The sequence below is a fragment of the Ascidiella aspersa genome, chromosome 9, assembly GCF_963924565.1.
Source record: "Ascidiella aspersa chromosome 9, kaAscAspe10.2, whole genome shotgun sequence".
NCBI classification, from domain to species: Eukaryota; Metazoa; Chordata; class Ascidiacea; order Phlebobranchia; family Ascidiidae; genus Ascidiella; species Ascidiella aspersa.
In genome coordinates, this window is record NC_139455.1 from 10,846,308 (window position 1) to 10,870,045 (window position 23,738).

Genomic DNA, 23,738 nt, shown 5'->3' on the forward strand with positions numbered 1-23,738 from the left:
ACGTCTGGCCTAAAAGTCTTGTTGAAAGTATGAGCAACTAACTCGAAATGCGCAAAAAGAGGACATTTTGGTATTTTTGCGCGTCCTCGGAGGACCATTCACTTTGGCCAAAGTTTGGTGATACCTGCTTTAAAAAATGTAATTTATTTATGATTTTTTTATAAGTTTGATTGTGAAGTTCCATTTAGTCGAAAAAAATGTACTCTTTACTCTACCAACAGTGAAGTCTAAGTTGTGCACCTTATAGCAAGCGCAGCATCATGGGCTATTTACGCAGTAGGCTAAAATCTTCTTATAAGTGGAAGTGTATAATCGTTTAAAAGCACATATACGAGACTTAGTCAATTAACTGTGCACTTCGTAAATTATTTTCGGTAATCCGTATACTTTGTACGCTTTGCCCGCCTTAAATATTTAAGCTCACTAAAACAAACATATTGCTTTTTTAGACTGCTTCCGACTGAATATTTTGCAATATGGTTTGAATGCAACTTGCTAGAGTGGAAATTTTAGTGATAAATTTGCTTATTTAGAATTATATAGAAATGGGCTCAATATTTAATTGCGCGGAGAAATATTCGTTACTATATGCTACTGTTTCACGTTTTTCCTAATATAAATAGATAAGTAACTTTTTGGGACAGTAGTTTTTAACAGGGGCGCAAGCCCTACTTCAATATTTACCTTTTATATGTTTTAGGATGAAGTCGCTGTGACTACACCACTGCATGTTTTCTGTCACACACCAGTTGAAACACGATTAACGCAACGTTTAATTGGACTCCAGCCATAAGACCAAAATAAGAACAACACCAACGTCAGAATAAAACACAATTCGGAATAAGGCCGAAATGGGACTAATACTTAAAGATAATAGTACCGTTTACATAGGAAAAAGTCCTAAATCTGTCGGAATAAGACCTAAAAGGTCAGATCAGGCCTAAACAACATTTAACTAACCCCAAACCCCACCCCTAAGTACATCACTAACTCAACTAATAATTTCAACACTAACTCATTTTCTAACCTCACCCAATAACCCCAAACAGGACCAAATCCCAGTGCCAAAACAGCGGCGCCGGGTTGGCTAGGGCGTCCAAACGTAGTAATCTAAACGGCCTATGCCAGCCGCCCCGATCGTCTCATACCCTCTACCCACCAGGTTCGGGCGTTATTTTGGCAATTTAGGCCTTATTCTGATGAATTTAGGCCCTATTCCGACAGATCTAGGTCTTATTCAGACGATTTTGATTTTATGCTTTTTGGCTGCATTATGCCGTTGACTATGGTTTTATAGATTTTCTGCTTTAGGTATTGTTGCCTTTCAGGTCTTAATTTTTGCACTTCCGAACACATTGTTGCTCGGTTTCTACGAGTTAATACCCTTGCAACATGTCTGTCAAAATTGCTTGATATAAACCAATATAACGAATACTAGCAACTTATTGTGCATCACTGCGAAATGCCTTGCGCTTCGCGCAACTAAAACTGGACTTTGCTATATTTATGTTGACTTAGTGATATTTAATTCAAAAACAAAAATGAATTGCTTTTGTTATAATAATTATATAATATCCGAGGGGTGATTTTAGAGCTTTTCCACAACAATCTGAACTAAGTCAAGAATGGATTTTATTCTATCGACAGCTTTTGCCGAGTATAAAATGAACGATTGGAGAAAACGAAACGCAAAAACCGCGACTGTAGCTGAAACGGCACAACTTTAACAAACTTTAATAAGATTGTATGTAAGTGGTGTCTTCATCAATTTACAGCGGAAAAATTGAAACGTTAACGGGCAGGCAAAAGCTACAGGCGAAATAGCAAAATGCTCAATCCCTGACTTGTGAAAAAATAGTAGAAAACGGGTTTGGCCCAAACTGCAAGCTTCGGTTCTCAATCTTCTTCCTAAAGTAAACATATTATATGATATTATTAAGAAACAACAATATATGGAAACCAAATTGGTTCAGTAGAGTTAAGTACAAAAAAATCACACTGTACATAAAATTAAGTTGTATAATATCCTATTTTATTGTAATAATGTTTCAACACAACAAAGTACCTAAATAAGTGATTATCAATATTTTTAGGACCTTATTGAACAAAGATTTTATTTGTAGAACTTATACAATACATGCTTTTCTCTATCTGAATTTCTCCCTTTGGGGTGTCACAATTTTGCATTATTCAAGTACAAATTTTCCAGCACATTTTTTTCTACTTTATAGCATCGTTTAATTTTAGTGTTGTCCAAAATACCTCAATTTCAAAATTAGCTAAAATATATATTACCCCAAAAATTTTGGTCTACCCTGCGGTTTCTCAATCAACCACTTTTTAATTTATCCAAATTCTGGAGGTGGAGGGGAGGCAATTAGACAATACAAAATAATGTTTAAACAAATTTAAAAAGTATGAAATAATGAGATAACTAGGGATGTTTAAATAGAATCCAAGGGGATTTTAGAACTTTAGGTTTTTAATCTAGAACAAGGGTCGGCAACCTTTTGCTAATCGCGGGCCACACCAACCTCAGCAAGTTTTTGGCGGGCCGTAATAAATTTTCACAAAAATTTTGTTAAAAAAACGTGTGGTTTTTAATCATTCTAAATCGGGGTCGGACCTAAATGTTTTATGCAATTTGAATAAAAATATCTATTTTATACTAAAAACTTAAAAAAAATTGCGTTTGATTGGTTTAAATTCCCTTTCAATTTGCAAGGCGTGACGCATTGCGCACACACAAAAGTTAAATTAGACACATTTTTGATACCCTTTGGTGTAATTTTATCATAAATAAGTTGGAGAAAGTTTCATTTTAGAGAGTTCCATGCTACGATTAGTTTCCACTTAGATAGTTTTCATGCGCACGGCCCTTTGGTCTTAGAAGACTCCTTCAAAATGAAAATGTGTAGTTGAAAGTTAAACAAGACGACTCGCGCGAAGCGCGAAAATTTTTTGCATTTTCGTATGGTTCAAAAAGTTAAAAATTTGGTGCATGGCCTTGTGTCTAGTTTAAAAAAAGAGGTCGCGGGCCGGATTATTTTCACTGGCGGGCCGTAGGTTGCCGACCCCTGATCTAGAATATCAAATCCTGGTATGACGCAATAAGAATATCAAAGCCAATACAGAAGTAGGTATCAATTTGAATGTTTCGAATAGTTATTTAAAATGTTTAAAATGATACCTACTTCTGTATAGGCGTTGATATTCTTATTACGTCTTACTACAACCTCCAGCCATTATGCTCCAAAATCCTAGTATGTTTTTTTTTAATTATTCGAACCTGGCATTACTTTTAAGTATCGGTTCTAATTAGCCAAAATAAACAGCAGAATTGGATACGAATCTCATATGGAATTTTTCTTTTTTGGGAATATGGGTCTTGTGGCTAACTATACACATACAGTAAGAAAGCAGTAAAACGTTTGCCCCATGCACAAAAAATGCATTTATTTGGGTCCACCCATAATCAGTGAAAAGCGTAATTAGAAAAAAACGCGATAAATACCATCTGTAATCTAGTTGGTTCTGTAATTTCAATAGGGTTAATAATGGTCATATTGAAATGACATAATGAATTCGTGTGAGGGGATGCAGGAACGAGAATTGTAAAGCCGAAATTTTTTGTGCATTTACAAGGTTCAAATAACAAAAAAAAAAGAAACGGCTTGCGCCCAGTTTGTAAAAGGTGACGGGCTGAATGATTTAGATTGGCGAACATGATCCAGTTCGCTGGCCATAAGTTTCCAACTGCTGATCTATTTTATACAAATATACATACATGCACATTATTCTACATCAGCACTTACTTAAAGTATACAAAACATAAAATATTTTACTGGTGAGGTGTGCATTTATTACTTACATCAACTCCATCTTCATCATCATCTTCCCCTTCAACATCCTCATCAATGTCTTCCAATCCTTCTTCTTCATCATCGTCCTCGTCATCTTCCTCATCCTCGTCCAACTCACCTTCTGGCACCAAGTAATATTGCAATGGATTGGGCCAAATGTCATCTTTAATAACTTCGCCCAACTCGTCAGCGCCGGCATCACCAGGATCATTAAACCAGCTAAAAGTCAACAAAAGAAAAAATAAATTAGAAAAAATAAATTATAAGTTGACGAACATGCGATTTTAGGCTACTGTTAATATTGACAGTAGTATTTTTAAAATACATTTAAATGATAGAATGGTTATCATTTGTCGCTGAGAGCATGCCAACAATTTGTCTGGGTGTTATTTCATCCTGCTGGTGCTGATTGGTTGACACTTGCCCTACTGGGAGTGCACATTTTAGCTTAATAACAACTTGATATATGTCTCAAATATACACATTAGGGTTGTTCAGATTTTGAACATTTTTGAAAAGTTCAGCTAATTGAAGTTTTCCCATGGTTTGGACCTTAAAAACAGGATTGACAAAAAAAAATTTAAATTTGGGTCATGATTTCTCCCTCCTCAAAGCCCCCAAAGTTTGGCAGTTAAATCATCAAAATATGGGAATTCCCCTATTGCAAAAATTTGCTAAATTGGCTGTATTGTAACCAAACGATGACAAATAGTATTGTAAAATGTTATTTGTGCTATATTAATAACGAATGTGCATATAGAACACAATAAAGCATTGCAAATTAGCTAAATAAAAACATTTTTTTTGCCATGATTGATTTTTAAAGTCTGAAAACTATCACCGGTGTTCTACGACTTGCAGGAGGCTAGTGTGCTGCTGTGCATCATCAGTGATGTTTGCTGAGTAATCAGTGTTCAACTTGACCATTCTCTCAGTAACATCATTAACAACTTGAAGGTATTTACAAAGTTTTCCGCAACTTGGTAGTCTTTATCTTGCGTCCAGTTACAAACTGGATGCCTCAGCAAGTTGCAATAAACGCCGAGAAAAGAAACAAGAAACCAGGACTCCTACCCGATTAATTTTTTAAATCTGGTGCATCCTGTTTCTTTTCAACGCATCACTTGGCAACCCCAGGCGAAATTTACTTGGCTTGAGTGTATCCAAAGTTTTTCTTGCCAATGCCGCTTTCCTATCTTCATCCATAGTAGGGTCTTACCTGAACATATAAAACAATACAGTTTCTTCATTTAGGTACCAATGATCAACTTCAGCAGCTTGTTGAAGGCAACTTATTGAATGCTCTTTCATGGTTTTCGAAAACATTGATCATTTATTAGAGCATCGGAACCAATATATGTTTTTACCAAAGCTGAAACATAAAACAAGGCAATAGACTGGTTGATGCACTGCAGCTAGTTTACAAAATCTTGTTCGTAGCTTATCTGTTCCATCCACATATTTTAGCAGTATAGGAGCTCGCTCACTTATAGAGCACTGCATGTAGCACCAGGTTTGCCAAACGATGTTCATGTGGATGTAGCAGATGGGCTACGAACAATATTTTGTAAACCACCGGCAGCGCATCAACCAGTTTATTGCCTTGTTTTATGTTTCAGCTTTGGTAAAAACAGGTATTGGTTCCGATGCTTTAATAAATACCTGATAATTTGCAAACCATGAAAGAGTGTTCAAAATAATACAACCAGGTGGCATAGGTTGCCTGCAACAAGCTGCTGAAGTTCATCATTGGTACATAAATGAAGAAACTGTATTGTTTTATATGTTTAGTTAACACCCGACTATGGACGAAGATAGGAAAGCGGCATTGGCAAGAAAAACTTTGGATACACCCAAGCCAAGTAAATTTCGCCTGGGGTTGCCAGTGATGCGTTGAAAAGAAACAGGACGCACCAGAATTCAAAAATTTAGTCGGCTAGGATTCCTGGTTTCTTGTTTCTTTTCTGAGCATTAATTGCAACTTGCTGAGGCATCCAGTTTGTAATTGGACGCAAGATAAAGACTACCAAGTTGCGGAAAACTTTGTAAATACCTTCAAGTTGTTAGCGATGTTACTGAGAGAATGGTCAAGTTAAACACTGATTACTCAGCAAACATCACTGATGATGCGCAGCAGCACGCTAGCCTCCTGCAAGTCGTAAAACACCGGTGATAGTTTTCAGACTTTAAAAAATCAATCATTGCAAAAAAAATGTTTTTATTTAGCTAATTTGCAATGCTTTATTGTGTTATATAGGCATATTCGTCATTAATATAGCACAAATAACATTTTACAACACTATTTGTCATCGTTTGGTTACAATAGAGCCAATTTAGCAAGTTTTCGCAATAGGGGAATTCCCATATTTGATGATTTAACTGCTAAACTTTGGGGGCTTTGAGGAGGGCGAAATCATGACCCAAATTTAAATTTTTTTTGTCAATCCTATTTTTAAGGTCCAAACCATGGGAAAAACTTTGATTACCTAAACTTTTCAAAAATTTTCAAAATCTGAACAACCCTAATACACATAGACATACATTATATATACACATATATATAACCAAACTGTTAATTAGGAACTTAGAATAAGGTTAAAACAAACCTGAAGAAACTTTCTGGTTCCTCATGTTTCCGCTTTCCTTTTACATTGTTTTGTACCTCACGATTCGTTAGATCCTAATAAAAAGTATATTGCACCATAAAACAGATAACACAGTTTGTCTAAAATGAAATAAACATTAAAAGGTGACCGCTACCTTTCCTTCTCTCCATCTGATTGGTGTTGAAGTAGATGATGGATCACCATTTTCATTCATATGAAATTCTTTTGAAATTACATCATTTTCAAAATACTCATTTTCTTTAAAATGCTAAAAAAAAGAACTAATTTAAATGCGGTTTCTTAAAAACAGATATGCGGTATGGTTGAATTTAAATGTTGAATGTTAACTGACTATCTTGTTTAATCCTAAAACCATGGTAATGTATTGGGATAAGAGATGGAATTATGGATATTCTTAGTTGTGAAAGTTTACAATCAAAGGATGGGGTACTTTAGTCTATTCAGGCATAAACAAGTGAGGGTTGCTATAATAAAAAATAATTTGTGTTAACTGATATGATTGAGCGACTGCGCCTGATCCAAAATAATAATAAACTACATTTTCAAGGCATTTTTTGGTACTATGTGTGACACTGTTTTAGCCCAAATGTGGTGCGTCATAGGCATTAACTAACACAAAACATTGGATTTTGCATATATCAGGTGTGTCCAACCAGAATGGTGTTATAATATCAGAAGTTCTTGTTTGTTCGTAATTGCTGGAACTGTTTTGTATTGTGAATAATACATGACAATTGGCTCTACAACAAAGTTAGCTTTTTTGACAACTGGCTGTATTTTTGGAGGACTTGCATGCCATTTTTTATTAGGTCGCGTGCCACATTTGGCATGCGCGCCTCATGTTGGACACCCCTGGAATATATACAGTGACATTATCGATATTTGTTCATTTTTGTCCAGGTTTAACACACGTTTTTTAATGTAATTGGCTCACGCGTCCCAGCTGTAATGCGAAACCAAAATCAAACGCAAAACCTCGTTTTTTTTTTTTTGGTCGACCGTCAAGGCAGGAATTTTGCCACTCCCACACAAGCCGTATCATTATATTGATTAAAAGGCTACAGATTGAAATATTTTTAAACCGTGCACGCTTGCATCTGTGCATTGTAGCATGATGACTGACCAAACTTCCGTTTTGTCATTTAGCCAAAAATCCATTAAATCCGAAAAAATCAAACTGGTTCCGAAATTCTACTTTGAAAATTCCATTCTTTTAGTAACAATCATGGCCACACATAAAATTAAACTCACAAAGCTGATAGTGTATCCAGCCTTTATTTCATCAAACTCCTGAACTTCTACTTTGGTAAGATAATGGAGTGCATCTTCATCATCTTCGTCAAGAAGGGCGGAAATTTGAGGATGGTTTATAAAAGTAGTAACCCAAAAATTTGGTATTTTTTCAATTAACGTTGACCGCTGTTGAAAGTGAGGCCATCTACAAAAAATGATTCTTATAAGTTGTTTTGGGGAATTTTGAACAAATTTAAACTTGAAAGTAAAACTACCTTAATTTTATATATTTTTGTTCCACTTTCAGAATTTCTTCGCTGGCTTGTTCATTTAATCTGTCTATCTCATTTTGAAGTTCATCTATTTTTTCAATAGCATCTTGTGCTTGTGCAACTGAAAATTAACACAATAAAACAAAATGATATGGGAATTACCAAATAAAGTAATTTTTTAATTTATTGGTTAGCATGGCATTTTATAATAAGCAGAACATTATACACCCCCAAACGGAGAAGAGGAACAGGCTGCTAGAGATTAGCAAAAACGACAATTTCAGATGGAAAAGTGTAACCTGGGTGGGAGGCACTTTCAGCCAATTTTACTAAAGAACTTACGCACATTGGGTAATACTGTTGCCACAAAATTTTATGTATTTTTGTTTTCAAAAAAGAACAATTTGTAGTTTTTAAAGAGCTAAAATTTGATATCTTGGGTGTTTTTTTACTATAAGTTTGGAAAACCAAATGGTTTTTCAAAGACTTTTCAACAAATAAACCAATTGAAAGACTTTTAAGATATAATGACTTTGTGGCAACACTAAAATATAATTAGAAGGAACTATTTGCTTGGAAACTTAGTATAATATGAATCTTCAACATAACTAAAACGACAGAATAGTCGGTCCATTCCACATGCGGAAAGTGTTTCATATTGAAACTGGAGTAAAAAGAACACAAAAATGACATTACTTAATTGTTAACACGAATCAGGCCTTCTTTTTTCAAACTAAAATTATGGAGTTAGATGCAGTTAATATTTCTGGTTGTTCGCTGTCTGCGCTAATATACAGGGTCAGTGTAACAATAAGATCAAGCAGATTAACTTAAAAAGTTGTCTAACTTTGACTGTCACGCAGTTTTGAAGTCTCCATTTTAATGAAATAATAGTTATAGATTTTGATCCATATAAACATATTCCCAATACAACAGGATTAGCGTGTAATTGGTGCAAATCCATTTGTAAATGGAATTAAGGGTATAATTCACAAAAAAATTGTATTTTTTTATACAATAAAAGTAGAAAACTTTAATGGCAAAAAAAAAACAAGCATATGCATCACTCTTCAATAAAAAAATTGAATAATTAAGATAAATAGTTAAGTAAAGAATATGAAAAAAGTTTTAACTTTTAAACTTGTTATTGAACCATATTCTGGTTGTAAACTTAGAAGAAAAAAAAAACAGAATGAGAGAAAAAAAGCTTGTCATTATTATACATCCGCGAGATGGCGCTAGACGAAAAGCATGGCGAGTGAAATTATTCACGCAAAATGCAATTGATAGGAAACGACGTTGACATATGCAGCGTTTTTTAGGTGTTTAAGGCACTTCAATGGTCTTAAATGTCTAAAAAAATGTATCCAACAATCTACTAAACTCTGCTTGCTTCTGTAACTACAGCAGAGAACTAGCATTTCGACTTTGGAAACGGGTTGCAGCGGTCTCGTCAAATTTCTGTGCGGACACTTAAAGCTAACACACGCATTTGTGTAATAACCAACAAGTGTGTTCTAAATGTAGCAAAGGCAACACGCGTAACAACCAACAGCAATAACAAGTGTCTTCTTAGTGTATATTTTTTTGCAAAATAGAAAACAAATAGGTACGAAAATTTAAAAATTGTACGTTCGGGTAAAGCCTTATGATTTCGATTAAGCAACTGCACTAATACTCCTACTTTACAATAGTAGCCTACCTGGGCCGTTACTGATGCCATCTTTTTCTCCGTCAATTTTTGATTTTTTTGCTGCTTTGGTGGACATTATTTTTTATACGTTAACTTGTGCAACTTTTCGAAACGTACCCATTTACAGACATGCACCAAGTGACAACTCAAGTTTCAGCACCGGGTGCCACGCGAGGGAAACCTCACGATGGAGCAGAGGCATGAGCTTTTTTCCCGAGATCCCGTTTTTGTTGACTTCTTTTTACTTGCGACGGTGGCCTACAATTGGCTCACAAATTGTTCACCATCGAATGCTTGTTCCCGATAGGCCAATCATCCGAGAGAGTACAAGCGCAGCCCTATTGGCGCGAACCTGTTTCTTTATAATCTTAAACACCGAGCTACCACTGGTAGAACATATGAACTGCTGCTCGTAGCTGAAGGTGGCACTTGAATGTATGCTTGCGCCGTGAATGCTGTCCTGTGATGTTGAACCGAAATCACGTCGGGTGTTGTTAAATTATTGCTTTAAATTTTACCTTTTTTTTTAGTACTGTGCTAAAATGTTTCAAGACTTAACCACCCAAGTTTATGAATTTCATTCGAGCTGGAAATCGCAGAAAAAGATGCGCGACAATGGATCCCAGACAAGGTGTGCACACAACTGACTTCATGTGACCCATACCCTTTCTCTTGTAACACTACCTTGTCCAATAAGAGTATTACTTTTTATTGCGATTGAAAAATCATGCGTCATTTTTTAATATATTTTCCTTGCCTAATAATACAAAATATTCTTTAATGTGTTTTTTTCTGACCCCAGTACAATCAGACCTAACAGTTAATGCCATAAAGTGTTGTTAAACTTTAAATTTAAGATACTAAGCTTGATACTCCCTTGGTCCAAAGTTACAGCTTCAACTTAACGGTTGACCTAAGGTTTACATGTTTAAAATTATTTTATACTTAGGCTAACATTTGGGTACTGTTATATATATTTTGCCGCCAGAAAACATTCTTTTTTATAAAATACATGCTGATTGCAACAAAATTATAAATGTGTTGAATGCTTGTTAAGGGTTGCCACACATGCATAAAGTCTTTTAATAGTTAAAAAGTTGAATTGATTAGTGTAAGTCTTTGTAAAACCATTTAGTTTTATCACTAGTCTTGGAATAATTAAAGTTAAGTCTGTTCTGTTTCTGTATTCTTTAGGAGCTATATGCAATATTTAATTAGATTTGTTAAATTTCTTATAAAAAGTTGGCCTATACTTGTACATTTAAAAAGACGAAAGTTTTTACATGATCACATAACCAAATATTAATAAGAAGTGAATCTACAGGATTGCCACAAAGTTATTTAATTGTTATGTTAAAATTAAGTTGTGTGTACAAAGTGTCATGCTAAAAATAACTCTTGAGGAATTTTAGGTTTATCAAAATTTATAAATTCTTGGGTAATTTTTTAAATGTCTCCATCTATATCAGTGGTTCTCAAACTGGGGGCCGCGGCCCTTTTGGGGTCCGCGAGACATTTTTCTGGGACCACAAAGCACCTAACAAAAAATCAAATTGACGCTTTTGAAGAAAAACATTTTTTGTGCAATAAAATTTTCAGGCAACTTACTTTTCCAAACCAAGCTGATTATTATTATCATTAGTTGTTCATTCACTTATTGCACGCTTCAAGTTGAATTGTCCATTGTGATGTCATAGTGTTGCTTTGTGCTAACTAGAATTATGTCTTTACAGTGTGCTGCGCTGACATTGTGGGCTATAAGCCTTTATACGGTCACGGTTTTAAAACTGTTCGTGATTGCTTCACTTAAATAAAGTGATTCGTTACAAACATAGCGGAGCATATAGCAAGCAAAGTGCATCCGTCTCATTGGTACCATTGCAAACAACGTGTTTTTTTTTTGAATATATTTTTAAGGGACCGTGAGCAATTAAAAAAATTGCTGGGGGAACGTTGCGTAATTATTTTAAAAAAGTTTGAGAACCACTGATCTGTATCATAAAAATTTATGGCAACCCTGACTTGTGCCTAAAGCACTTACACTTGGAATATTATTTTTGTCATCATAAATATATGTATTTTTAGTGAGATAATAACATATGATGTTCAAGTTCAGTCTGCTAAACCTCACAACGTTGAATGTCAAACAGAATCTATACTTAACTTAATGGAGCCTTTTAACACAATTGACCAAACAAATGTTGAAAACATTGCAACTTTAGTTTGTTTTCTGCAAAAGGCTGAACCTGTCATTATGAAGTAAGTATGTACTATGTAATACAATATTCTAATGAGCTACAAATATAATCAAAGACTTTTTGTAGACAAGTCAAAATCAACAATTCTGGTTCAAATTTGTACACTGGCATTTTAAAAGAAAGGCGAGATCAATCACAACAAACATTTAAATGTGAACTTGTTTTGGAAGATTCAACAACTGCACTTAATTGTATGTATATTTTGCTTTTATAGAATATTTTAAAGCTCAACTACAGATGTGTAGCAGTGGTACTAATTTGGCTTTCGACACACAGCAAACATGTTTTTAGTGTGCCACAGGCAATCAATTTAGGCTGAAATAGACAAAACTGTCACTCTGTTTTCTAACTTTGAAACGCTCTATAACACACTTGCCAAATGTGGCACAACCACTTCTATTTATTTCAGCTTATCTTATTAAGCATACAGTTCTTTAAAAACAAAGGAAGTACAGGGCATATGTAAAATATACTTAAACAATTCAAACTAACAGTGGTTTCCCCAAAAAGGGCACACTTTACTCACCCCATCTACAGTTAGACCATGAGCAAATAAAGGTTGGCAAACATATCTCTAACATATCTCTAGTCTATTATTATGTCAGCCAGATTGATTTAAAATTGGGTATGTGAATCGGTATAAATTAATTTTTAGGGGCGAAATGCCTAGGCCGCCTTTAGGGGCAAAGCGCCTTGACCATTTTTCTGTTATAAGCAGATTCAGTTGCTAAATTACCTTCATAATTTTATTGCAGTACAAAGCATGCACTCAGACTTGGCTAATTTGATTTATTTTTTATTGAATTAAAAAAAAAATTTAATTTTGAAAGTTCGACACCTATGCTCTAGGCACCAACTTTTAAGAATGGTATCTCATTGTGTCTTGTCACCAAGTTAAAAAAAATACTGGTCTATTCAATTTTATATTTTAAAACTTTGGTTATTTTATTTTCTCAATTGATTTCTTATCTTGGCTAGAAAACCAGTTTTATGGATTGTTATCTTGCTAAATCTTATGTAAGTAATGATTACTAAAAATACCAAGACAGGCACTGATATATTTTTAACCAATTTTTCTAATATTTTTAGCTAAAATGCAAGTTACATGCATTTCATGGACCAGCTCCGGAGCTTCTATTGCTGTTGCTTACGGTACAAATGACAGTATTTCTTGGAGTGAAGACCGGTAATGCCTCTCTGACCTGATTTTATACTTTATAAGGCTAAACTTAGCTGATTTTATACTTTATAAGGCTAAACTTTTTTATTATGTTTAACCATATTCATGTAGGTTTATACTCAATCAGCTTGTTAATATGCAATTTAACAACAAATGAAACTGCGGCAATATAATTTTATGCATTTGGTGGTGTACAAATTAATACTGTGGCCGTAAAAGGTAATTTCAAAAGTGATAGGTGGCTATGGGTTAATTGTTTCCAAGTGCTGATGCCCAAATACAAGAGTTATAAAAAGTAGTTTTAAACATTAAATGATGGAATTAGGCACAAAACAATAATTTCATCAAGATTCCCGGGTATTTTTATATTTCAATCCCATTTTTTGAGAGTGAAAAAATCAGGAAAAAGAGTAACCCTGTTACATACACAATAGTCTTGGAAGGGTAACACACACTATAAAATAACATATCTAAAGCAGAAATATCTGTAATAGTCTAGAGCAGGGGTTCTTATAGTGGGGTCCATGGACATCTTGGGGGGCCGTGAACTAGTTTTAGGTGGTCCATGAAGGCCCAAGTGAAATATTAGTGTATATTTAAGAAGTAATCAGTTTTTCAAAGAAAACATTTTAATTACAAATAAAATGGCTTTGAACTCAATGTATTTAGACTCATTTTTGTTTTAACTTTTCACATAGTTTTGCTGCTTTAACAATTTTCTATAAACTTTGCTAAATGCCCCTACAGTTAGAATAACACCTACCCCCCAAACATTTATTTGTCTGAATGCCATTTACTTTAGTCAATATTTAAGAAATATATATATAATGTTTTATAAATTTTAAGATCCTTCATTTGTTTATGGAATCTTGATCGTCCGAACCTGAACAACAAAGTATGTGATCATAAGGTTGAATTAGAAAGCAGTGTGCAAGTTGTATCATGTCATCCACAATTACCAGGTTTAGTTACAGGTAAATTTATTGTTTACATTGGATTTTTTTGTTAAAAAACAGACCTTAAAATCAAATGACGTTTTAAATTTATAGGTATATTTCTCTTATATCAATCATTCAGATTTATTCAATTAATTACTGTTTTAAGTTGGCTTAAAATCACTTTGTTCACTTTAATTATAAGCACTGTTAAGCTTCAGGCTTTCGTACTGATAAATGTTATGCTTGTTAAAATAAGCTTAAACAAAGTTATGTTATGTTCTTTGAATTTAGCTGGTTTGTATTCTGGAGTTGTAGTTGTATGGAACTTAGCCAAGGATGAATTGTTGTATAGTGAATCTTCACATGCTGATCCTGTAACTTCGTTGTGTTGGATGCCGACACAAAATTCAAGGTAACTTCCAGGGTTTTAACTAGAAAGTGGAATAGGTTTTTAATGTGCTTAGCTTTAATATACTACCTAGTATAGTGTTTTTAGTCTTGGCAATAAAAAAGTACCTTTTTTTTCAAAACAAAAATATATTTTACTTCTATGTATCTTAGTTTTAACAATTATTATTAAACCAATGTTTTGTTTAGTTGCATACAATTATTATCTGGAAGTACTGATGGAAGCATTTCTATATGGAAATTACAGGAGGTTTGTAATAAAATCCAATTCCTATTGTTCTAATTAACGGGTTCTAAACCCGAGGCAATATAGTATTTTTCTCCCTAGTTTTAGAGCAAAGTTTAAATTTGTGCAGTGTAGAAAAACAACATATTGACTCTTTTTGCTTAACAATCTTATCTTATCTACCAAATAAGATAGTGGGACATATCATTAAGGGTTAAGAACTACCGTAATAAACCTTTCCATATAAAATTAGTATTTAGGTTTTTATATTTGTTTTTACTATAAGTGATTGTTTATTTAATGTAATTACAATTAAAGGGAAAAGGCGATTCATCGCTTAAAATGGAGAAACACCTGCTGATTAAAGCTTCCTACCTTCCAAGGTTTGTCTGCTCAAACTAATATAGTTGATAATAAAAGGTATTTATAACAACCACTTGTGGAAACCTAGAATGACCATGCTTGTAAAAATAACATTACAAGAAGTGCTGAAATGCTACTAAACGGAATATGACGCATTGGCAAATAAGTTTAACTTTCTACAAACAACACCGATTTTATCAAATTCATTAAATAAATAAATATCAAGTCTCCCAGAAGAATGGGATTCAGGTAGCACAGCGGTTCCCAAACTGGGGTCCGCGGACCAAATGGGGTCCCTACAGCAGTTTCAGAGGGTCCGCAAGGGGAATTAGTCTTTTAAGTTTTTAAACATTAGTCTATGTTTTAAACTTGTCATCTTTTTTGTCTTTAGTTATGCTTCATTATTCGATCATTATAGCGTGTTTTATGATGTCTCTTGTGAAAGCATCTATTATGCTGTACTACCTGCTATCAGCGAATCGTTCGCATTAGTTAGAACATTGTGGTCCAAACCCAGTTGCAATTTCAGCCAAGTTGATCTGGTTAATTAAACCTTTTTGTGATAACGTCTTTGTAATTTAGCGATTGGGAGTATACAACATCTATTTTACGCGAACATTCTACGCTTATAAAAGGCAGTCTTCTAATTAAAATTTCTGTCAAATACGCAAATTTTTCGCGCTTCGCGCACACCAGTTTTCCCAGTCTCGTAACATTCGATTTTATTTGCGCACAAGTTCGACGACAGAAGCAAGTTTTTGGAGCGTATCTGTCTTTCGATGCTACTTTGTGACGTTATCTTTAAACATTTCATGCCTCGACCAAACGAAAAACGTTATTCCGCTCCTGGTACGCATTTAGCCTACTTTATGTGGCCCGCAAAGAATATGCAAGAAATATTGTGGCCCGCGATGCTGTCAACCGTGGACCACCCTGAGTTAGAAGGTTGTTACATTAGAAAGAATCGTGGCTGCACTAGTCTTCTACAAGAAATATGGGTCAACTGACCCTTCAAATTTTATAGGGCTGCGAAATATTAAAATAATTGCACCGGGTCCGCCAGGCAAAATTTTTAGAAAAGTTTGGGAACCGCTGGGGTAACATAACAACGTCACGATCGTGTAGAACCGAAACATTAAAATGATTTAATTCACCAGTACAACTCGACCAAAACAGTTTACGAACAACAACTCTCTTGCTAGAATAGCACCAGACTTTAAGTTGCGGTAGTGAAAAATCAACAATCGAAAACAAACTAAGATTCCGGATTAATTTAACTTGGGCGCAATTATAACAAATTATTTCCTTTATTCGTTTGGTAAAATAGAGTAAAATGTTATGTTCGGCTTGGAAACGAGGAAATATGACCAATTGGCCAAACACAAAGTGGTTCGTAACCGGCCCGAGAGCTTTTCTAATATAATTTGTTTTCCTTTTGCTTTTTTCGCCATTTTAATTAATAATAATAAAAAAAGAATTGCCGCTAAAGATTTAAACCTGCAAGCCTACATTTTTACAAGAATTGTAACTTATAAATAAGCTGATAGCCCTTTTATGTCCATAGTTAAAAGTATAATCTGGTCTGTTTCTTGATTGATCGAATTCAAGACTCTGCCTTGTTGGAGCCGTTACTCTGACCACAGTTATTTATTTATGTAATAGGAGATCTGGTGTGAGAGGTAAAGGTCCAATTGGTATAACATGCTTTTGCCCTGTGAAGAGTGGTTTTCTTGATGGTGGTTTACACAGCACAACTCCTGAAATGACCGACAGTTTGGTTGTGGGTTGTGAGAATGGCGCAATTTTGAAGTGCTCATTGGAAGCCAATGTAGAAAATCCTATTACATTTGTTTATGAGGTAGGTAGTGCGATTTACTTCTAAACTTTTGTTGATTTTTATTGTTACACATCATTTTACGTTGAGTCCGTGGTTTTAGTCATAACTGCTACTTGATTTTTTTAAACTTTGTTGCAGACTCATGTTGGTCCTGTATACTCACTTGATTGGTCACCGTTTCATCGACATTTGTTTCTTTCTTGCTCGTCGGATCAGATATGCAGGTAAATTATCGCTTTGTAGATGCCTAACTCTCAGTGCACCTAAGTTTTAGTGTAGAATACTTACTTTTCTGAACCGAGGACAGTATGATGATTTCCAAGATACGCCGGAGTTCTAGTACAAAGGGGAAGTTGCTACAAACAAATTGATTATTTTTTTGATCTAAATTTATAAAACTTAACAACGCTGTATTTGTTTGAAGCAGTTGCTCTTTGAGGACTGTGACACCAAAAAAACTGAAAAGATCTGACTGTCCTAAATTTTGCTTTCATAAACACTAAAGATGATACTTGTAAATCTCACTTCTTTCAATGATATTGAGCTCTGATTTAGAGTATACCACTCACTACAATCTGCTGCGTTGCGTGAAATTCGGCCGGATCAATCCGTCACTGGTGGCACGTCCAACTACTTATACAGTGCATTCTGGTCGGTTTCCAACCCAACCCTTTTCTTTGTTTCTGGTGCGAGTGGGCAAATAGAAGCCTGTGACATCAAATTACTTCGCTGTGTAGCATCGTGCGACGTTTTGGGGTAACGCTTTGATCAGTATTTTTAATAAAGTAGACATATTTTGGAATATCTTTCCTTATTGGAACAACTAAGCGAACGACTTCACTTAATTGAACTTATTTTGGACATATCACTTAAAATTACTAGACTGTTTATTGAAAATCGTCTTTTTTCACGCAAAACAAATTTTCGTCTTTATATATTTAGTTTTGTTGTTTGCCTGACAAAATAATTTTCATAAACCCAACCTTGTTTTATGCAAATGACTGTACTCGCGATGCGATGGCAATGGGTTTAATTGGGACTTAATTTAAGTTTTCAAAAACGACTTGAATTAGCCTTTCATCATTTAACAGTTTCGCATTGACACTTTTGATAGCATTACATAACACTAAGTATGTCTAATGCTAAAGATATTCACCCAAAAGTTTGCAAGGTTATGCCCTCTTCATCAAACCACATTTTTTGCCTGTTGTAACACTTAACCGCCCAGATCAGGGGTTCACAACCTTTTAGTTATTGCCGGTCGCATTATAAGTTTTTATTTTTCTCATGGCCCCAGTTGAGATAATATCGAATCAGAGTCGATGCTTAGTGGTGATATGGGTACTCGGTCCTATGCTTCGATACCAATTGAATATAAAATTTTCCGAAATCCCTCCTAAAAAGATCACACCAATTAAGTGCAAAAAATCGTACATGTCGTTTATAATGGGTGTTGCACGTGTTACAATAGCCAATTTGGAATGCTGCATGAAAAATGCATTACATGGTTCGATGGTGACCTCTTTTGGGTTATATTTTGTAATAAACTATCCATATTTTAATTTATGCATAGCCTTGATTCTCTTGGGCGTTTAAGATAATTTGTCGCTGGTTAACAAATTTTAGCCCGAGCATTGTGTTGTTTTTCTTTGTGTTTTGAACAAACTATTTAGTATTATTTTGTAGGGCCGAGCGCTTAGTCGCCTTACCCTTAAATGTATTTTCGACTCAATTTCTGTTACACATAAGCGCTCGCAGTTTCTTAGGGTGCTTTTATAGTGTCATTATAAAACAGTAGTCCCTACCCCATGGCTCTGCAAAAAAAAATCCTACAGCAGCTCATAATTGATATCTGTTATTGTAGAAGCGATGGAAAGGTGCGTTGGGTGAATCACATGCAACCCAACCGAAAACGAGCAAGTATGTTCGCTAGCGCATCCAAGGAGGTACATGTTTGGCGCCTCGGCTCAGCTTTGGTGGAATCAGAACAAGAAGAACAAGGCGTACGGTTTCTTGATGATTTATCAAAGGAGGCAATGACCTAAATTTTAAGACATTTCGGCATGTTCACTGTGACTTTTCTGTCGGTTGCACTTTTAAGCTAAATATTATTGATTGATTTCCTAAGTAGTTTCGTAATTTTATTAATTTTTTTTACAAAAATGCACTGTTGTAAATTTATCTATATGGTAGCTCGAAAACTTGTTTTTAGAGCCATTGTATCTAAACTTCGTAAATTATTAAATGTTTTCGGTGTTATAACGTCGTAAATTGTAAAATTCAAAGCAGTAGCAAAAATTCCGGTTCATTTATCGTTGGTTCTTCCATGAGAGTAGACTACCAGCGCAGTGGTTCCAAACTTTTTTTTTCAGTTTGTTACGCATAATCCAGATTACAATCAAGGTGTTTATAACTAAATGTTAAGGTAGAACTTTTATACCAACACCTAAAAGCTATGGATTGAAATTTTTATAAATCAAAATGGCGCTCTTTGAACCAGTCTGTAGAACTGTGTAAACTGTGAACAACAAGAACGTCTCAGCACCGTAATTATTAAGCCTATTATCCTGTTAGTTTTGGGCGCCTTGCGATATACAAAAAATAGGGTAGTTAAATACAAAAAGTACCTATATGGCAACAATGTATTCAAGAAATAAATCTGTATCCTATATATAGACCAGAATAGTAAAAGTATTTGATGTCCAATAACCATCAGGTTGCAACGGTTGTGACCAACTAGAATCTTTTTTCAACTTAGATTCGAATTACTGAATTATTAAAACCAAATTATATTTAATTATTCAGAATTAAATTAGTTGTAGCCTACATAGCCCAGTGGTCTCAAACTTTTTTATTGTGACTCCTTTGTACAAACATGTTGAACTTGCGACGCACCCAACAATTGGAATTTTAGTGATGTAATTTTATTTGTTTGTTTGTAACAGAAAATCCAAATTAATCGCTCTATTTGAAACGCGAAATCCCTGACAAATTTACCGTGGTTGTACTGGCCAAGTCCAGGTGAGGGAACTAAAAAAACGTAGAAATGACGTCAAAAAGTTATGTTGAAACGTGACGTATTATATTAAAAGATGGAAAACAGTCAGGTGCTGCGTGAAAAATTTCTTTGTGTATAGTGGAGTGGTTCTCAATCTTTTATGCTTATTGCCCCCTTTAAAAGGTTCTCAACCCCCGTGGCCCCCTGCTTATTAATTTAAATTAACTCAGTTAGTCATTATAAAGCTTGTTCTTGGACTCCGCCAAGGTATTTTTTATATTCGGCTCTGTTTTGTACAAAGTTGTCGAGATGATTTCTTGATTTTTGTTTAGTAATGCTTTACCATTACTTGACAAATAAGCTGTGCACAACCTCGCTGAATATTGTCCTAAAATTGACCTTGAGTAATCCTGTAGCGTACCTTATGCGTTTTACGATGGAATGTTTTTTTTGCAACTAAACGCCCTTTAAGAAAAGTGCGAAATCGTTGCACCTGGCATTTGCTCGCTTAACAGTATAAGGCGAAGGTTATCGGCAAATAATTAGCCGCTGAAAAAAAAACCGCTGACGCCGCACTGCGTGGCTACGTACAAAGCAGCACAGTAATTGTTTCGTTACAGCGACAGGCCTAGAACGTGAAACGCAAGAACTCTTTCCACAGGCGTAAACAAATTATTAAAAAGCCAGTAATTGCACTCTCGAGTTACTCTCTGTGAATATTTGAGCTATTTATTAAACAGTACAAAAATGTAAACCAATTTTGGTATTCACAAATATCGTTTTCGTTATTAAGAATTTATTGACGATATATTTTATATAAGGTTAAATCCAGGACATATAACAGTTTATTGTCATTTCTTCCTGGCACAGATTTCAACACTAAATTTTCTGATATGTCAGGGAAAATGCTGACGTATGGCAACCCTATTGTAGCTTTTATTTCGAATGCACATATTACGGGATAAGAAAAAAGGTTTGAAAACATTAAATTACGGCAGTTGAATTTAGATACGAAACAAAATCAACGTGCGACGCCCTTAAAAAACTAAAATGACCCACCAGGGCTTCGCGACGCAATTTGAGAACCTCTATCGCTTTATCTAACTTGCGTGGTCGACACCCGTTTTATGTTTTTACATTTGGCGGAGGCGCACCTGCCAACCTTCTAGATCAGTGGTCGGCAGCCGCCGGTCCGCGCTGAGTTTGTTACCGGTCCGTAGCACGGTTGTCAGATTAAAATTTTGTTTAAACACGAACTGTACCTAAAAACCTGGTAAAAAGTGAAAAACAATAAAAGTATTTTTATATATTTTTTTATATTCGTTTTAATATAGCCTACTCCATGATAAAAAAATTACAATTAGTATCAAGCTCCCATGGGTTTAAAACAACTAGTGTGCTGTGGCCATATGAGTTACATAGCACTTTCACAACATCAAAAATGCATATTTTTATTACAAAATCTAAATTCTAGTAGGCCTACACTTAAAATATAACAACAAATGGGCTAATTAAAAAATGTCATGTTCTTTGATGTTTAAGAGTGCTGACCTTAAAATGCAATAATATCATGCTAACAATGTTTATAAAGTATGTCCCAGAATGAAATAGTTTTGATATAAGCACACTTAGACTATGCATATTGATTAGTTTTAGCCTCTATAAAAATACTATTCAGGTGTCGTCTGGGGTTCGTACTTTTTCATATTGCCATTATTATTTTTTCGTTTTTATATTACATAGGCTAACTATTGAAAGTGTAGTATAGGGCCTGGTAAAAAATGGGATCTGAAATACAATATTATAAGTTATACAAAGCGTGACCTCTTTTAAAAGAATGCTTTAAATATCCTTATTTTAACAAGCTAGTAAAAGTATAACAAATGGTAATAATGGTATACAAGTGTAATTTAAGAAAAAACGTAAAGGCCTAAAAGTTTTATTGAAATCAGCCGCGGGCTGGGTTAAATTCAATTGCTTGGCGGCCCAGATGCCATTCGCGGGTTTCACTAATTTCAATAATTCCTAGATAAGAGCATCTCTTTGCGGCAAAACAAGCTTAAAGTTCGCAATACAAAAAGTTGTAAAAAATTCCTTTACTAAACATTTGTTATTTTTTAAGGCCGGTCCGCAATAAAATTTCGGTTTTAAACCGGCCCGCAGTGCTAAAAAGGTTGCGGACCCCTGTTCTAGATAGCGCACTGGTAAAAAATCGCTGTCTTATACATGGTAGATATGCACCAACGTTTTAGCACAGTGGTTCTTAACCCTTTCTCAACCGCGCACCCCTTCGGTAATTGTCCTGTGCCTTCCCCCAGGAAAAGCAATTTGGTATTTTTCAATTACATATTAGTGAAACAACATAAAAAACAGCAAAGTGTACAAGTGGCCGCGCGAAGGGCGAAAAATTTAAGGTTATTTGGTTAAATTGGCTAAACTGTAATTCAAGAGGCTTTTCGCATTGGGCGCACAACAATCTGCTTGCTTGGCTCATTGATTTTTATCAAGCTGATTTTTACAAACGTGTTGTGAAGGCATCGATCCAACATTTGCGTAGAAACCACGTAGCAATGTCGCCCGAGGCGCAAAAATTAACCATTACGTTAATCGTTTTTCCATTTTTTTTTGCAATATTAACGATAAAATTGGGAATCAGGGTATGTATCCAACCCATGTGTACAACTTACAACTATACCATATTGTTCAGACTAAACAAATCGGTATTAAAGAGAAGCAATTATAGTCCAGACAGAAACGGATAAACTATTGAAAAATAGTAACGAATAAAAACAGAATGAACACCAAACGAAACCATTAAAATCACCACAAAAAGTTAAATATTGAATTAGGCTCGGGCCCCCCTGAGAAATGCTTGGCGAACCCCTCTGAGTAGCAACTGATGGTAGTTAATATTATAGATCAATCAAACTTTCCCAATTGTGAAACAATATTTCGATTGAAAAAATGGTGGTCTACAATCTAAATTACCTAAAAAGTACGATGAATTATAAACGAAACATCTTTATCAATCGCAAATTAGGTGCGGTATGTGAAAGAAACCTGGTCAAAGTTGGGTTTATTTGAAAATGTGTTTCGCTTACTTTAAAGCATTAATTTTGGTGGTTTGGCCCGTATAAATGGTAACAATGTTTTTTTTTTCGATTGAAGAACGACTTGCTAAAACTTGTTGACATTGGTTGTCTGGCACATATTTTAAATAGCCTAAATTTTCTCATCATGATACAAATCAGATGAGTATTGATATTTAAAAGTATCATTTATAAAATTTAGACTTTCCTGTCTGAGTCAAAATCAGTCTTTTGTAAGTTCGAATCATTAATAGAGAAGTATATTTCGCCAATCCGACATCATCAGTCTCTGATTGCGCCAATTTGTTGCGTTGTTTTAAACTGGGAGTACTCGAGAGTAACATGGTTCTAAGTTATTTCTTCTAACCAAATTTTGTTTAATATTTACTGGTTCTGTTCCAAAAAATCCAAACAAATAACAGAATCTGATATTTTTAAAACATTCATGTATAAATGCATAGATTAATTAATATTGCAGGTTGTGTGTCAACACGGGTAATTAACATAACATATATTGCATTTATTTTGCTTAATAAAACACAAGAAGGCTTATCGCTTCTGCAGCTTTTTCCCGGACTTCCGGCGACGCATCTTTGAGCAGCTGGATGAGAGCTTTAAAACAAGGTTAAATATACACTGTGCAAAGTTATAAATGAACACTCCAGGACTTTTTTTAAGTTTGGCTTAGGTGACCGCTGAGAAATTTAAGACCGCAACTATTTTTAAAAGAACGTTGGATAAATTTGACACCAC

At 34.7% G+C, this 23,738-nt stretch overlaps 3 protein-coding genes across 3 annotated transcripts in view; 1 reads left to right on the forward strand and 2 right to left on the reverse strand.

The window, feature by feature from the left end:
* Window positions 1-1,610: 1,610 nt before the first annotated feature.
* LOC146132967 (protein SET-like) lies at window positions 1,611-9,859 on the reverse strand. Its single transcript, XM_083396416.1, has 7 exons — window positions 9,698-9,859; window positions 7,999-8,116; window positions 7,742-7,928; window positions 6,624-6,737; window positions 6,470-6,543; window positions 3,872-4,082; window positions 1,611-1,908 (listed from the first exon to the last, which is right to left on the reverse strand). The coding sequence occupies exons 1-7, from the start codon at window positions 9,762-9,764 to the stop codon at window positions 1,897-1,899; spliced, it is 783 nt and encodes a 260-aa protein (XP_083252542.1). The 5' UTR covers window positions 9,765-9,859; the 3' UTR covers window positions 1,611-1,896.
* Window positions 9,860-10,094: 235 nt separating this feature from the next.
* Window positions 10,095-20,285, forward strand: LOC146132968 (cytoplasmic dynein 2 intermediate chain 2-like). Its single transcript, XM_083397410.1, has 12 exons — window positions 10,095-10,319; window positions 11,774-11,947; window positions 12,013-12,137; window positions 13,036-13,132; window positions 13,973-14,100; window positions 14,356-14,476; window positions 14,662-14,722; window positions 15,017-15,081; window positions 16,724-16,919; window positions 17,037-17,122; window positions 17,454-17,654; window positions 18,763-20,285. The coding sequence occupies exons 1-12, from the start codon at window positions 10,231-10,233 to the stop codon at window positions 18,941-18,943; spliced, it is 1,524 nt and encodes a 507-aa protein (XP_083253536.1). The 5' UTR covers window positions 10,095-10,230; the 3' UTR covers window positions 18,944-20,285.
* Window positions 20,037-23,738, reverse strand: part of LOC146132969 (maestro heat-like repeat-containing protein family member 1) — a 56,378-nt gene continuing 52,676 nt past the window's right edge. The window contains exon 39 of the mRNA XM_083397409.1: window positions 20,037-23,597. Within this exon, the coding sequence (XP_083253535.1) occupies window positions 23,515-23,597 (83 nt within the window). The 3' untranslated portion in view covers window positions 20,037-23,514. The remainder of the gene's footprint in view (window positions 23,598-23,738) is intronic.